The sequence below is a fragment of the Staurois parvus genome, unplaced genomic scaffold (genome assembly GCF_062004578.1).
Source record: "Staurois parvus isolate SC_StPar_1 unplaced genomic scaffold, SC_StPar_1.0 ptg000362l, whole genome shotgun sequence".
Classification (NCBI taxonomy): Eukaryota; Metazoa; Chordata; class Amphibia; order Anura; family Ranidae; genus Staurois; species Staurois parvus.
Window position 1 is genome coordinate 10,600,875 of NW_028318158.1, and position 14,585 is coordinate 10,615,459.

The 14,585-nt window shown below is 41.3% G+C and overlaps 1 protein-coding gene across 5 annotated transcripts in view; it reads right to left on the reverse strand.

Moving 5' to 3' along the window:
• The window catches only part of CDC42BPA (CDC42 binding protein kinase alpha), a 364,329-nt gene that overhangs the window by 130,735 nt on the left and 219,009 nt on the right, over window positions 1-14,585 (reverse strand). For all 5 annotated transcript variants that reach the window (XM_089685105.1, XM_089685106.1, XM_089685108.1 and 2 more), the window contains exons 6-7: window positions 7,841-7,934; window positions 2,550-2,750 (exon numbers count right to left, since the gene is read on the reverse strand). In XM_089685105.1, the coding sequence (XP_089541231.1) occupies window positions 2,550-2,750; window positions 7,841-7,934 (295 nt within the window). The remainder of the gene's footprint in view (window positions 1-2,549; window positions 2,751-7,840; window positions 7,935-14,585) is intronic.

Consider the following 14,585-nt stretch of genomic DNA (forward strand, 5'->3'; position numbering starts at 1 on the left):
TTCTTTTAGTGTGGAATAGAAAGTGGAAGGGCTAGAATCCCTGTTCATTTTTTAATTGCTATCATTGTCCCCACTGGGAAATTCACCTATTTAGTGACCATTGTCACAGGGGCAGAAAGCAAGTTAAATTCCAGGAACAGAAGGAAATCTTCCAATGGGGACATCTATTGCTGTGACAACTGTCTAACGGGGTTTGGAGATACTTCCTCTCACTTCCTATCTCATCTCTGGGACAAGAAATTAATGGAAATGTCCCCTGGATACATAATCAGATATAAACTGGATACAGGAAACAGATGGTAAAAAATAAATACATATATGTTAAAAACTCCCCAGCCACCCTCCATAGCCCTCTAACCTATCCCAACCTAAAGTGAACCCCCCATACTCCTGGTGCCTACTTACCAGAGGTAGCCTCCTGCAGCTTTTACAGCCTCCCTGCTAAAATCTTGTACCACACTGCCTGTGACTGCACAGTAACTTCCCATAGACCCAAGTCCACCATACCCAAACCATATTAGTAACATTAGGCCATGCACTAGAGATGTTCACATGAATGCTCATATGATAGCAGAATTAAAATTCTCAGTACATTTGATGACTTGATGAATGTGATTCAAAAGCACTTTTCTATTTTGTTTGCTTTTAACATTTGATTATGGGATAAATGTAATTTCCCCAACAAAACCCCATTAATTATTCAAATAAATTTCCATCCTGCTTCTTCAAATTTTCTCATCACTACAATCGAAAATGAATGCCGTTTTGGCCCCACTAATGATTAGAAATTTGAGTGAACATTCTTAAAATTAATGATTTTCAACAAAATTCTACTAGACCAGCTTAAAATGTAACTAAAGTCTGAAATACTTACCTTTAAGTATTTTATTTTACTGTAGAAGAGACATTGCATGTCTCTTCTGCAACAAACAGCTTGCAAGCTCACATTTTATTTTTAAATGCTTTAGTTCTGCTTTAAGGCCCCAGTTAAGTCTTTAGCCCTAAATCAGTTACTGCAATTATCCCGCTTTTGATGTATGACTGCTAAGATGCAGCTAGATAAGGAATAAACAGACTGAAGATAGAATAAAAATCTGGACACAAACCAGAGACCATCATGTATTGTAAGATATAGACTACTCGCATGCAAAAGATATAATGGCGAAAAGGGAAAGCAAAAACTGATCACTCTCCAATCCAGAGAGGATATTCTTATACCGACAAGGGTTGACAAATGGTTCTTATTCATAGACAATCAACACTTTTCATGATTTTAATATATCCCCTTCATTAGAACTATGAATATATTATATAAAAAATATTAGATCCACATTGAAAAAGGCAGAAACAAGCAGAAAGCATTATTCTGCTGGATACCATGTATTATATTGGTTGTTTACAGCTCAGACTAAGGGGATGTATCAAAACCCCAAAGCCTGCTGGGGCCCAGTCCAGTTTATTGGTCTAAATACAATCACACGAATCTGGAGGGGCAAAGACACATACAGTGATAGATTTATTTTTTGTAAAAGACAACTGTACTTTTAGCCCTGGTTCACACCGCTGTGACCTCATGTTTGACATGCGATTTACAAATTAAGTATTTCTATGGCACTGTCCTAAAAGGTGCAATTTCAAGTATCTTGCGCTACTTTAAAATTGCACTTTAAATGGACCAAATCGCACCACTTTGAAATTGCATTTGGTGTGAACCAGGGCTAAATCACATTAGTTCTATACCCAGATCAGATGTAGACTGCAGACAGGATACATACAGACAAAGGTGTGTTTACACTGGGCTAGGTCTATGATGACAGCTGTCAAATTTAAGGGAATGAGAAGGCAAGGTAAGAGGTTATACAAGCAAAGTTGCTTGGTATCCTTAGATATATAATAAAAAGACAATAAAAAATGAATGTACTTTAGGCATGTGGAGATGAACATGAGAGGGATGGAGGATAGGTGGAGTTTTGTAGTTCAGCAGGCAGGTCTTACAACACTTTGGGTTTTAGCGCAAGATGCCGCTAGATAAGGAATAGACTTAGAAGATAGAAAAAATAAAACTACTTGAACTCATTGGATTTTTGACAGACCAGCAGTTATTTTCCTGTAATTTAAATATTTGTAAAGAAAACATTGGGAAAGGTGTGTGTACTGTATTACAAATAACTTTTTTTTATTACCTTCATAACAATGCTACTGCCTTGACTCCCAAGAGCCTGCCAACACACTGCGTGCATAGGTAAAAGGCTCTTGGGAGACATAGTTCTGGGGGGTGCCTAGGTGAACAGGAAATGACCATTCAGCAGCTACCCTTTCAAGCATTTTGTGCAATAAAAGCTATTTCTCTTTACAACACCAAGGTAAAATTAAACAATAATGTTGAGACATGCTTCAGAGGGGGAGAGGTATGTTGGGGGTACGTTTGGGTAATGCTTTGACCCTTTAAGATAATATTCATATGTGTCTAAAAAGTTTTCGAAAGACTAGACGGTTACCTGCAGGCAAAGCTGAATCTAACACAGAAATAAGGATAAACTTATACTTACTTTGTGGTTCATGATTTTCCCATATGTCTCCACTAAGGACTCGGCATAGAATGGAGTTTCTCCATACAGCATCTCATACATACAGACCCCCAGAGACCACCAGTCACACTCCGGACCGTATTTCCCCTTCCCATCCTCCATAGCCTGGAGGATTTCAGGAGAGATATAGTCTGGTGTTCCCACTGCCACCGAGGACTGGACCTAGAAGAAGAAGAGTCATCAATACAAGGAATAAAATATTCAGTTCATGAATTGGCAAGTCTTGACAGTTAGGTCAGCTGTGTTTTGTCCTGATTTCCTTTTTTTTTGCATTGGGTGCATTTCAAAAGCGCAGACAAGGCGCAACAATCGTGCAAAAGCCACCAACTAGACTGGCGGTATCACTGCTGACTGTGAACCTGTAGGTGCTCTGGGTGTGCAACGGCCAATGCAGTGGGAGCAAAACAAGGTGCGTTCATTCACCATGCACCATCTACTCTGAAATATCACTCCAAAAGAGCTTTAAATGTTTCCACCTCACTTATAAACTTCCTATTGTAAGACATGGCAGTGAAAAAATAAACAATGGAAATAGTCTACATTAGGTATATTCCTTATTTTTACAGAATTTCAAGGTGTGCCAACTGGAAAAAAGTTTTTCTTTATCAGTGAGGGCATATCAAGAAGAAGTTTTCAATAACTTAGCGCTTAAAATGTCTACGACCTCCAAATGGCAATAAGAGGCCTTTGAATATGTATGGTGAATACAAAAACTCTGAAAGATTTTGCTTTGCAGGCTAGAGCTACATTGCCCTTAGATCTGGCTCTTCTATTGGCATCTGTAAGCCGAGGGTGTACACTGCAAGGTGAGCACTAGGAGCAAGAGGAAGATTTTAGACAAAAGAATACGCAAGTCTCTATTGCTAAAAAATCTTACCTCCTACAATTTTTAGTTCCATTTTAATACTGTGCTGGCAGTCTACTGAATAGGTTGAGCTACAAAGGAGATTTTTAGTAGCTCCATCCTGCCATTACAACTGTTAGGAGTATTAAAAAAATCACTAAGCGAATAGCATATTGTAATAGCAATCAATCTCACATTGTACAAAGTTCCAATGAAGTCAGTTCAATTGCTACAGAATGCTACTACTACTACTTGCTGCTTTTGTAGCTTAGTCAATATGAAACCATTTGTTTAGTGAAATTTGCAACCCCTACTTTAGTAGCAGGATTGGCATACTAAAAATCTCTTTTGCAGGTCTAACATATTCAAGTGACTGCAAGACAGTCACTGTTCTTTAGTAGCAAGAGATTAAAACTGCCCATGTAGCTCCAGTCTTATGGGGCAGAATAGGAAATTAATTAAATGGCCAGTCCAAATAAAGTGATTTTTTTTTTTTAATCAAAGCGATATTTTAGTTATAGGTTAGTCCTTGGCTTATTTTACGATTTGGATACAGCGACATCTCCCTGCCACAATTCCTGACTTTGTTCCAGCAGAGATGGTGGGAACGACTCATAATGGGCACAGCAGCTGTGCAGACCCGGGAATTCAGCTCAGAGATGTCACCAACAGAGTCCCCAAGAGATTAAAAAAAAAAACTGTTGGGGGTGTATCTTTCCAGCATTGACCAAACACTGAAATATCTGACATTTTAAAAGTTGATTTTATTTCACTGCCTTAAAAAGATAATTCTAATCCTAAACACTAGCAGGACATTCTGGGACATGTTGTCGTCCACACAGGAGACATTTAGAAAGCAGCAAATGAGGGTGGTGTGTAGATAATCCATCTCTGTGTTCTAATTGTAAATTAGACTTGTGGCCAAGCTATGGTCATATTTTATATGTTCTTTACAAGCAGTAAATAAGCTTCACAATATGCCATCACTGATCTCTGCAGCTGCTGAGACTGTGGAACAATTCGTCCTCAGATTGCAATAGAACAGTGAAGTTCAAGTTTGGTTTCGGCACTCTACTCCCCTCACTTCTATGTGCCCCTTTTTTTGTGTACATTAGAGTTTAGAAAGCTGGAAGACTGACAACTCATGGCTGAGAGGGAAAGCTGAACTAAGCTAAAGAAAAAAAATATTGAAAGCAAAATGGAGAAGTTTCTGCTCAAACATTGAGGATGAATTGCTGCACATTGGCTGCAGCTATGGAGGTCAGAGAATTTCTTGTTTGTTAAGAATTTTTAAGTATTTAAATTTCCATAGCTTGGCCACAAGTTTAATTTCTGATCCTCAAGAACACAAAGAATCACCTATCAGCATGCTCCTCTCTATACTTGGTTGTCAGAGATTTACCCATGATTCTATGGGATTGACCTCTAGTGGTAGTAGATGGAGTTGCAAGCTGGTGGGTTTAGAATTTCTCAAAGTAGGGTTACTAACACAATGTCCTTGTCCTCCAGCGTTTCCACAAGCCCTCACTTAGTAGGCTTCTCTGGCATTTGTAGATCTTACTTAACATTCGCAATACTTTAGTTGACAACTTTGAAGCTTGAAAATTAAGCACGTGAAACACAAGAAGAGCACAAAAGAATGGGTGTGAATTATACTAACATCATTATTTGTGGGCACTGGACAAAAAGCCACAAGTTCCTAGCAAAGTGAAAAAAATATTCATTAATGGTGGAAAAGAGCTAGTTGATAATTCACAACCTAAAATAAATTCCATTACTTTCTTCCAATGCAACACCTCTGTTCTTCCATAAGGTGACAAGCACCTATAATTAGCTGGACATCTGATATGATCATCTAAAGATATCATATCATACATAAGACACATATAAGCTGACCCTATTCCTAAAATTGTAATTGCCTAACAGTTTTCCTAATCCAGTGGCTTTAATACTTTGAGTAAATGACCCTGAAAAGTGACTCAAAAAGCCACTAGATAAGCATGTGGCAAGTGATCCCTTTCACTTGATGCATGTTTGTTCTGGGATATAGAGAAAGTACTGAAGCCAGAAACAGCTAAGCAACCACAAGTCTCCAAAAAGTCTGTAGAGACCATGGGACAAATGCCTTAAAATGTATTTAAGGGCAAAACTTTATATTTGTAAAGTTCTGAATAAAGCAGGGAAGAGTTAGACCCTTGTCAAGTCTTTGTTTGTGTTCCCACTGTGCGGGGGGTTTACCTCCTAATATGCCATGGTCTACGGATACCAAGAGAAAAAGTTTGGGGAAACCCATTATTTTAAAGTTGTCACCAAAGCAAGAGGTAAAAATGTTTTCGAGACAACTATATGAAATAGGAATTACCCTTACTGTGGGGAGATTTCCCCTCACTGTCATGCAATAAAAATTAAAAATAGTCTCTTCTCCTGCCTTGGTTATGGCCACCAATATAATATATGCTATCTCTGTATGTTTATTTCCCTGGCCACTAGCGGGGTGCATCCTTCAAAATTTTATATCAATACAAAGTATAAAGTACTGCTTTACTCACAAGATTTTAATTATAACACAATCAAAATCATAACATAATACTTAAAGCGCACTTAAAATTATCCCTTGCAGTGGGGCTGTGACCGCACAGAAATGGTTGATTGCTTGTTTTGGTCTAGGGCAGTGGTCGGCAAGCCGCGGCTCGCGAGCCACATGCGGCTCTTTACACGCTTTAATGCAGCTCTTGTGTGCCGGGCGCCCGCTCCCCTCCCTCCTCTCGGGCGGCAGGGACTCTGCAGCGTGATCCAAAAAAAAAACAGCCAGGGCAGCGCGCTCAAATGCAATGATTGGCCAGTCTCACTGCCACTCACATCCTGATAGCCAGTGATTGACTGTCAGGATGTGTGTAGGCGGGGCAGCGTGACGAACGTGAGAGGAGCTAGGCTCCTCTCACAGTCCGCCCTGAAGACCGGAACGGCGCGGGAACACGGCGAGAGGAACGCGCGGAGCAAAGGTAAGTGAATTGACACAGGGGGGACTTGGCTTACTACTTGCTACTTACTTACTACTACTATATGAGGGATGAATTAATATGGGGGATGAATTACTATGGGGGATGAATTACTATAGGGGGGATGAATTACTATATGGGGGATGAATTACTATAGGGGGGGATGAATTACTATGGGGGATGAATTACTATATGGGGGATGAATTACTATATGGGGGATGAATTACTATAGGGGGGGATGAATTACTATAGGGGGGATGAATTACTATATGGGGGATGAATTACTATGGGGGATGAATTACTATATGGGGGATGAATTACTATATGGGGGATGAATTACTATATGGGGGATGAATTACTATGGGGGATGAATTACTATATGGGGGATGAATTACTATATGGGGGATTAATTACTATATGGGGGATGAATTACTATATGGGGGATGAATTACTATATGGGGGATGAATTACTATGGGGGATGAATTACTATAAAAACTTATTGAAACTAAAAACAGTGTACCATCCTATGTATTTTCAGTTTTAAAAATGTGGCTCTCAAAATAAATTTCAGTCGTGGTTTTGGCGAGATTTGGCTCAGTTGAAAAAAAAGGTTGCCCACCACTGGTCTAGGGGACTTGGTAAAGAAGATTTACTTACCCAATCCTCTCCTCCTGCAGGCTCCTGCACTGCTAGATGGGTCCCCACAGCCTCCTCTTCCCTGCACTCCAGTGCGTGCCTTTTGACACCATTAAGACTGATGCAGGGCCCATAGACAGGTCCCAGCAGAGTCTTCTCCCTATGCTCCAGCAGTCTAAATTTCTGATGTCATCAAGACTAATGTAGGATCCACAGCCCTGCATTGGACATGACAATGCCAAGAGACAGTCCATCACTGGAGTGAAGGGGATTGTCATCTTCCAGGAGAGCAAAGGGTTGGGTAAGTAAAAGTGCTCCTGCTCTCCTCTAGGATAAAAGAGTAATTAACTGCAAGGAATCATTTTCAAGTATCCCATGGTTGGGTTTTAAAAGACATCATATAAAAAATGAACCACATAGCAACCCACCACCTATACAAAATACAGATCTATGACATAAAACACACATCAAGGTATCCCTACATTCAAACCATGGTTATGTATATTAAACGGTAATTTAATCAGAACCTATCTAGGAAAGGTGACCCAACATGTGCAAAAATACATAGAGGACAATTTACAAAGACTGAAGCACACAGAACCTGGTGAAGCTGTGCATGGCAACCAATCAGCTTCTAACTTTCCTGTCCAAATCTTAACTGAACAAGATGAAGCTAGAAGCTGATTGGTTACTGTGCACAGTTGCTCCAGCTTTGGCAATCCCCCAATATTTGCAGATCAATAGAGACAGGTGGCAACACGGGGTCACTTACTGTTCCATCTTCCATTAGCTTCAAACAGGAGCCGAAATCTGCTAGCCGGATGTGTCCGTTCATGTCTAGCAGAATGTTGTCGGGTTTAATATCCCTAGAGAGAGAAAATACAATAAAACAGAACTTTAAAAGGCTTGGGACGCACTGGACACACATTTTATCAAAGCTGTTCATTGAAAGGCTCTGATGGGAAAAGCACAGATAACGCACATTAGAATTTGATTGTACAATCTCTACGTAATCACCTATTCATCAAAACTATGCAGTACGAGTCCTTTCTATATCCAATGTACTCATATACAAACAGCACTATATAGTTGTACTTAAGGAAATTGGATAGTCAGATTCTATCATGTATGGTCAGTTTTAGGTTTGAATAAAGCAGGTAAGGGTTACACCACTGTCATTTTTTTTATTGTGGTCTGTGTCCCAATCGGGTGGATTTACCTCCTTATTTGCAATGGTGACCATTGTCACCAATACAGAAAGTTAGGAAAAATCTATTATTTTAGGTTACATTCACACCTAAGGGCTCATTCACACTTGACTGTTTTACCAATGCTTACCAAACGCCCCTATAGCGTTTGGCAAGCGTTGGTCCGGCGTTTGCGGAGCTTTTTTTAACGCTCTGCAAACGCTAGCAGCGGTTGCTAGGCGTTTGACGAGCGTTAAAAACGCCCCACCAACGCCTAGAATGAAGTTTGAATGGTGTTACCGCTCTGCAAATGCCCCGCAACTGCGTCGCTGGCCGGACGTTTGCGGAGCGGCACCATAGACAAGAATAAGAGGCTTTAACGCCTCCTGACTCGTCCAGAGGTGTCCGTTTTGCTGCGACGCGATGCTACCGCTCCCGTTAGAACAGCACCATGAGCTGCAATGTGCAGAATTGCCAGAGGCGTTTGGGAAGCGGTAAAAACGCTTCCCAAACGCCTCTCTGCCGCCTGCACACAACGCTAGTGTGAACATAGCCTAAGTGTCATGTTTTCAAGCGTTTTTGAGTGTGTTTTTTTGGTTTTTGCAGACATTTTTCAAGTGTTTTTCAACTAGGTGCTTGGAGTGCTGTTGAAAAAGGGGTGGAGAGCAGCTGTTTGAGCAGAAAACACTCATGTCACATTTTTCATGCATTTTCACTGAAGTCTATGGGGACAAAAACTCTCAATTCTGCCTGAAAAGTAGCTCATGTACTTTTTTGACTGACAGGTGTTTGGCTGCAAGCAACAGAACGTTCAGATGAGAACAAGGGCTACTGAAAACAATAGGTTTTAGCTTGTTGAGCGTTTCTGAGCTTGGAGCTACAAGACGCTCAAGTGTGAACGGGGCCTCAGAGTTGACACCTGAGCAGAAGGTGAGGGGAAATCTTCCGAATATTTTCCTCTAATGCAGTGGTTCTTAACCTTGTTGGAGGTACTAAACCCCACCAGTTTCATATGCGCATTCACCGAACCCTTCTTAATTGGAAAAATAAAATATGATTTTTAAAATTCAAAACATAGGTATATATTTATACATAGGTGCACAAAATGAACAAAACCATTAAGAACAAAGAACAAAACCATTAAAACATGATTTTCACACAAAAACAAAAACATAATAATGAATATTTACTGCACGAATCATATGAGTCGGGTGTGGGTCTTCACCTCTGCCGAACCCGCGAGACTGACTCACTGAACCCCTGGGGTTCGATCGAACCCACGTTAAGAACCACTGCTCTAATGTCTGCAGATTATTTGAGACAGATAACAAGCGACTACTCTTCTATTTTCCATTCATTTCAAACAGATTCTAAAATGTATGTTCAGTTTTAGGCCTTGTTCACATGAGGCGTACCAAAGCATACACCCATGGAGAGCCGTGTTTACTTGGACAGGGAATGCGTACAATCCAAACGCACATGTTCCTGCGCTAAAAATGGCTGTGTGCTGGAACCGAACAGAATCAGCAAGGGAAAATGTCACCAGCACACTGAGGATCACCAATATGGGTCCAAATGATTTAATGAACGATCACAGTTACAGCAAGGCAACGTTTTGGAGTCTCGCAGGACCCCTTCATCAGGCATGTGACGTCACATGCCTAATGAAGGGGTCCTGTGAGACTCCGAAACGTTGCCTTGCTGTAACTATGTGATCGTTGATTAAAACTTTTGGACCCTTTTAGGTGATCCTTGGTGTGCTGGTGACAGTTTCCCTTATTTGCACAGGGATATACGTGTTCTGTGCATCCCCATGCAGGCAAGTACCACTTATGTCAATTGGGACAGCAGCAGCTGCATGGACACAGTTGCTGTTCCCATTTTGAAAACTGTGGTAGGTGTGTTTCTCTGAACTTTGAGCATCTGTGGCTGTGCACCTGTACGGATGGTAGATTGGGAGCAGCGCCTGTGCCCATGCAGCTGCTGTGTCCCAATTGACATCAATGGAACTGCCTGCACGGGAATGCATAGAACACACCTGTGCACCCCAAGCAAGTATGCCTCTGATGCAGCCGGGTGGGTCCGGCAAAACCAGTCAGGGACCTAGTCACGATGGGACCTATTAGGGATTTCATACAAGACTGATAAGTATCACTCTCCTGGCATTATGGGACATTATGTTCGCTTTGGTTGGATATAGTCACAATATTAGAAAGCCACGTTCGCTATTTTTTATATGCCCCTGTTTCACAGTTGAGCTAAACAGTGTGTATATATATATATATTCTTTATGCTGCGAAATCAAGCTAAAGAGTCAATATGGATACCTTTTGAACGACACCAATTGATAACATGAGGGAGGCCAACAATCATATGGAGTAAACCTTGGACAACATACAGTATGCCCCTATGAGTCTGTTACTACTATCATTGTCACCTCCTCTGGACCACATTGTGTTGTTTTTGGATCTACTTGTTTGATTACAGCCACCTTATTCAATTTTGTCTATGTATGGAATCTAGATGATATGGATGCAAATACAATTGAACAGTCCCTAAGCAGGACAGATTTAATCAGACCTGTTATTCAACTGGAGTGTACCTGTTGAGAAAAATCTGTGCACAAAAGTTTTGGTACATATCTTTGATAATCAGAAACTGTTTATGGTGGACTTTGAAATAACTATCCAGCATGCTAGAAAATATATACTCTTTGTGGCCACCTTTCTAACTTCTATCTATGTCTATCTATCACTGTCCCTGTTTTCCTGAGAGCTCTCAGTAGGAAGTTACAATAAACTTTTTAAAATTTAAAATACAATATATGAATCCTATAGGTCCCTGAACATGATTGTTTAAGGGTTTTTAGTGGGGTTTGTTTTGTTCTGAATGTGTTTGTTTGTAATTTTAGTTAACAAATGAAGCATTTTGTATGTTAATGATATCTGTCGATGTTTTTCTTACTTTTATACAATGATTTAAAAAGTGATTTGGGTAGAGTATTGAGCTAAATCCATTTTTCCTTTTTTGTTTGTTTAAATGGCCTTTGTGGTATGCTCCCTTCCCTACTTAAAGAGATATATAACAAATAAATAAACTTGTGACCCAGAAGGATCAAGTATATTTTCACTTTTTTTCCTGTGCAGGTAAACACGGGACTCCACGGGCATATGCTTTAGTATGCCCCATGTGGACGAGGCCTTACATATGCAGAAGATGCTTTTCTTTCCCGTCCATTGAGGGACACAGGAAGTCATTTGCCTTCAAGTTATACTACACCTACAAAACAATGACTTCCAGTGTCCTTCAATGGATTCCAAGAAAAGGATTATGGGCATTACACAAATCCTATTTCCTTTTTCATCTCCCTGTGGGCAGCAGTGTAACTCGAAGGTAAATAACTTCCTCTGTCCCTCAATACTCAGCGAGTACAAAATCCTTGGAGGAATTGAGGAATAATTGAAAGAAGCCTTTTGGTTAATAAGAACAAAGTAACTGATGTTTGGCTCCAGGGATGTTGAATTTGTATCGCTCAACACCCGGGACAGGTAGTTCAGGGTGCCGGGCAGGTAGCTTTTTTCTACCTTTAGCTCTGCTGCGGGCAAGCAGCGGGCTCACCTGCCAGGTGGAAGCATTTGGGTGGCAGCGCTGCTGCCCGATTGCTTCCACACAGCCCACCGTGCCAGCCATGCACTGCCCCACGTGCACCTCCCCCCCACTCGCCAAGTGTCCCGGGCTCTGCTTGCCCATCTGCGGGCCCAGGATTGGCTCAGTGTGCACCGGCATCTAGAGTGGAGGGAGGAGAGTAAACACGTCAGCTCCCCTTCTTGTCCTGACCCGGACCAGTTTCCCATTCACAGACTCCTGGCCATCGAGGCCGGGAAAGAATGTAATGTGGTGCGATGTCACTGCATTACATTGAGGAGAGCACAGGGGAGACATGCAGGGTCTTTTAGACCCTGGATGTCTCATTAAAGAGAACCTGTCACCAAAAAATCATCACATAGGGCACTTTTTGTCCCCTATGTGATGAAAAAAAAGGTAAGTAGAAAAAAAATTTTTTTAATAGTAAACAAAAATCAAAGTTGCACCCAAGCACATAACATCCCCTCAAAAAAAAATTTGAGGCCCCCTCCCACCCCCACATATACGCACGTAGAAAAGTAAAAGCACACACTGGGGCGCCTACGCATGAAAACGGCGATTGCAATATACATGGTTACATATCGCTGCACACGCCAGAATGAGAGCAATAATTCTAGCACCAGACCTCCTCCATAACGCTAAACTGATGACCTATAAGGGATACCTATAAAAAAATATAGGGTACTGGAATTCGTGCCATTTTGCGAGTGCACACAAATTTAAGGTTTGACATGTTGGATATCTATTAACTCGGTGGAACCTCATCTTTTATATTTTACAGAAAAATAGGGTAATTTATTGCTCTCTTGTGCCCTAAAATTTTATTTTGTGTATTTTTTACTGAAATTTTGCATTTCCTAGACCTTTGCAGTAATATCATGAGACATAAAAAATTGGAACTACCGCTATTTTATTCTCTAGGGTCTCTGATTTCAGAAAATATATGTTTGGTGGTTTTATGTAATCTTCAAGCCCAAAATGATTGTTTTAAACGTGTGCAAAAAACGCAAAATCGGCTCTGGCAGTAAAATGGATAATGAATAAGCCCGACACTCCCCTTCCCTGAGCAGCCAATCGGTGCTCATTACACTGCAAGGTCTCTTTCCTCCCTGCTAGTCCCCGGGTGCATTGCTGGAGACAAACAGGGAGGGGAGGAGAAGATAAACAGCGCAATGTTAAAGAAATTAAACATTTAAGTCGCCATAAAAGCCCCTTTTGGTTTTAAAAGTCCCAGACATTCCTAAAACCACCTCTAATTTAAATACGGTTTTGGTTAAAATGTATTTATTTTTTTTATCAGGACAAGTAGATTGCCATGAGGGACAAGTAGATTGGGGCACCGATTTAGTCCATGGACAAGTAGTTTTTTCAAAAATGTCCACACCCCTGGGCTCATACTGTCATGACAAGCCACATGGGGAACAATCTAGTAGCTATCACGCAGTCTCATGGAGTGGCATTGTAGTAATATCACATGGTGTAGAGTCCATTCAGTGATTGTACTATTCCAGTGTTGGGATTCCTCCTTCCCCGCTGAGCCTCCCGTACAGAGTGTTCCCTATAGAAAATCACAGGCGTCAGCAGATGTGTGGACGGAGAAGACAAAGAGGCCGGCCAAGCTGAGTCCATCACTGCATAAAGAGTGTCAGGCAGCTGAGAAGAGCGCACTGTCAGAATGTCAGGTCAACTCCATCCAATAATGACATTTCAATTTTGCATGGCAAATAGAACCTCATGCTGGCTAATGATATGTCTTGTATATTATAGCAGAGCTGCTTTTTAGGGCCCATTTAACCTTTGTATTGTGGCATTGTGGGCTAATACTGCTTAATGTGCGGAGCAGCTCCATTCACTGTAAGTGGAACCGCAAAGCACTGTAGAGTGCAACCCGTTCATTATGAATGTGTTAATAAACATTGTGTTAAGGTAGTCCATTCATTATGAATGGCCTGCATCATTGCAATGCTCATTAATGCATGCCACGCATGCAGGGCCGGGACATGGGTGAATGGAAGGGGCGGCTGCCCTGGGTGCAATGGTTTACTGTTGGGCAGGGGAGGTCAACCTTTTCTTTTGAAGAGGGAGGGCCACTTAAGTGATTTGGAGAGAAGGAGGAGGAGAAGCTGGCTTTAAATGATTGCAGGAGGAAAATGGAGAGAATGCTGTATATGCTGCCTCCACCACCCCTCCTGTCCAAGTGGATGCTATACCAGTGGTTGGAGGCATGTAGTAAATACACATCTCAACTATGGAGTTTTATCATCCCCCAAACCGCAAATGTACAGTAAATGAGCCATTACTGTCCTAAGCCCCCTATAGGCTGCTTTTACATTGATGCGGCTTACCTGAACCGTGGATGAAGCACAGTGCACATGTGGCTTTCTTGCAGGTTAGCTGCGATTTTTCCATAAACTTCTATTATATCTTGTGAGTGTGGTGCACTTTCTGAAAACACACCAAACAACAGGATATAATAAAAGCCTAAGGCTCAGTTCAGCTAATCCACAGGAAAGACACAAGTGCACAGCACAGCACCCATGCATCAGTTTGAAAAGTAGCCTAATAGTTGTTAACCGCTTTTATAGGTGCTAAAATGTCCATTGCAAAAGCTATTATGTCCACTGTATGTGATGTTCAATACATTGACCTTCTATCCTCTTGCAGCTGCTGCTGACATCACTTTCC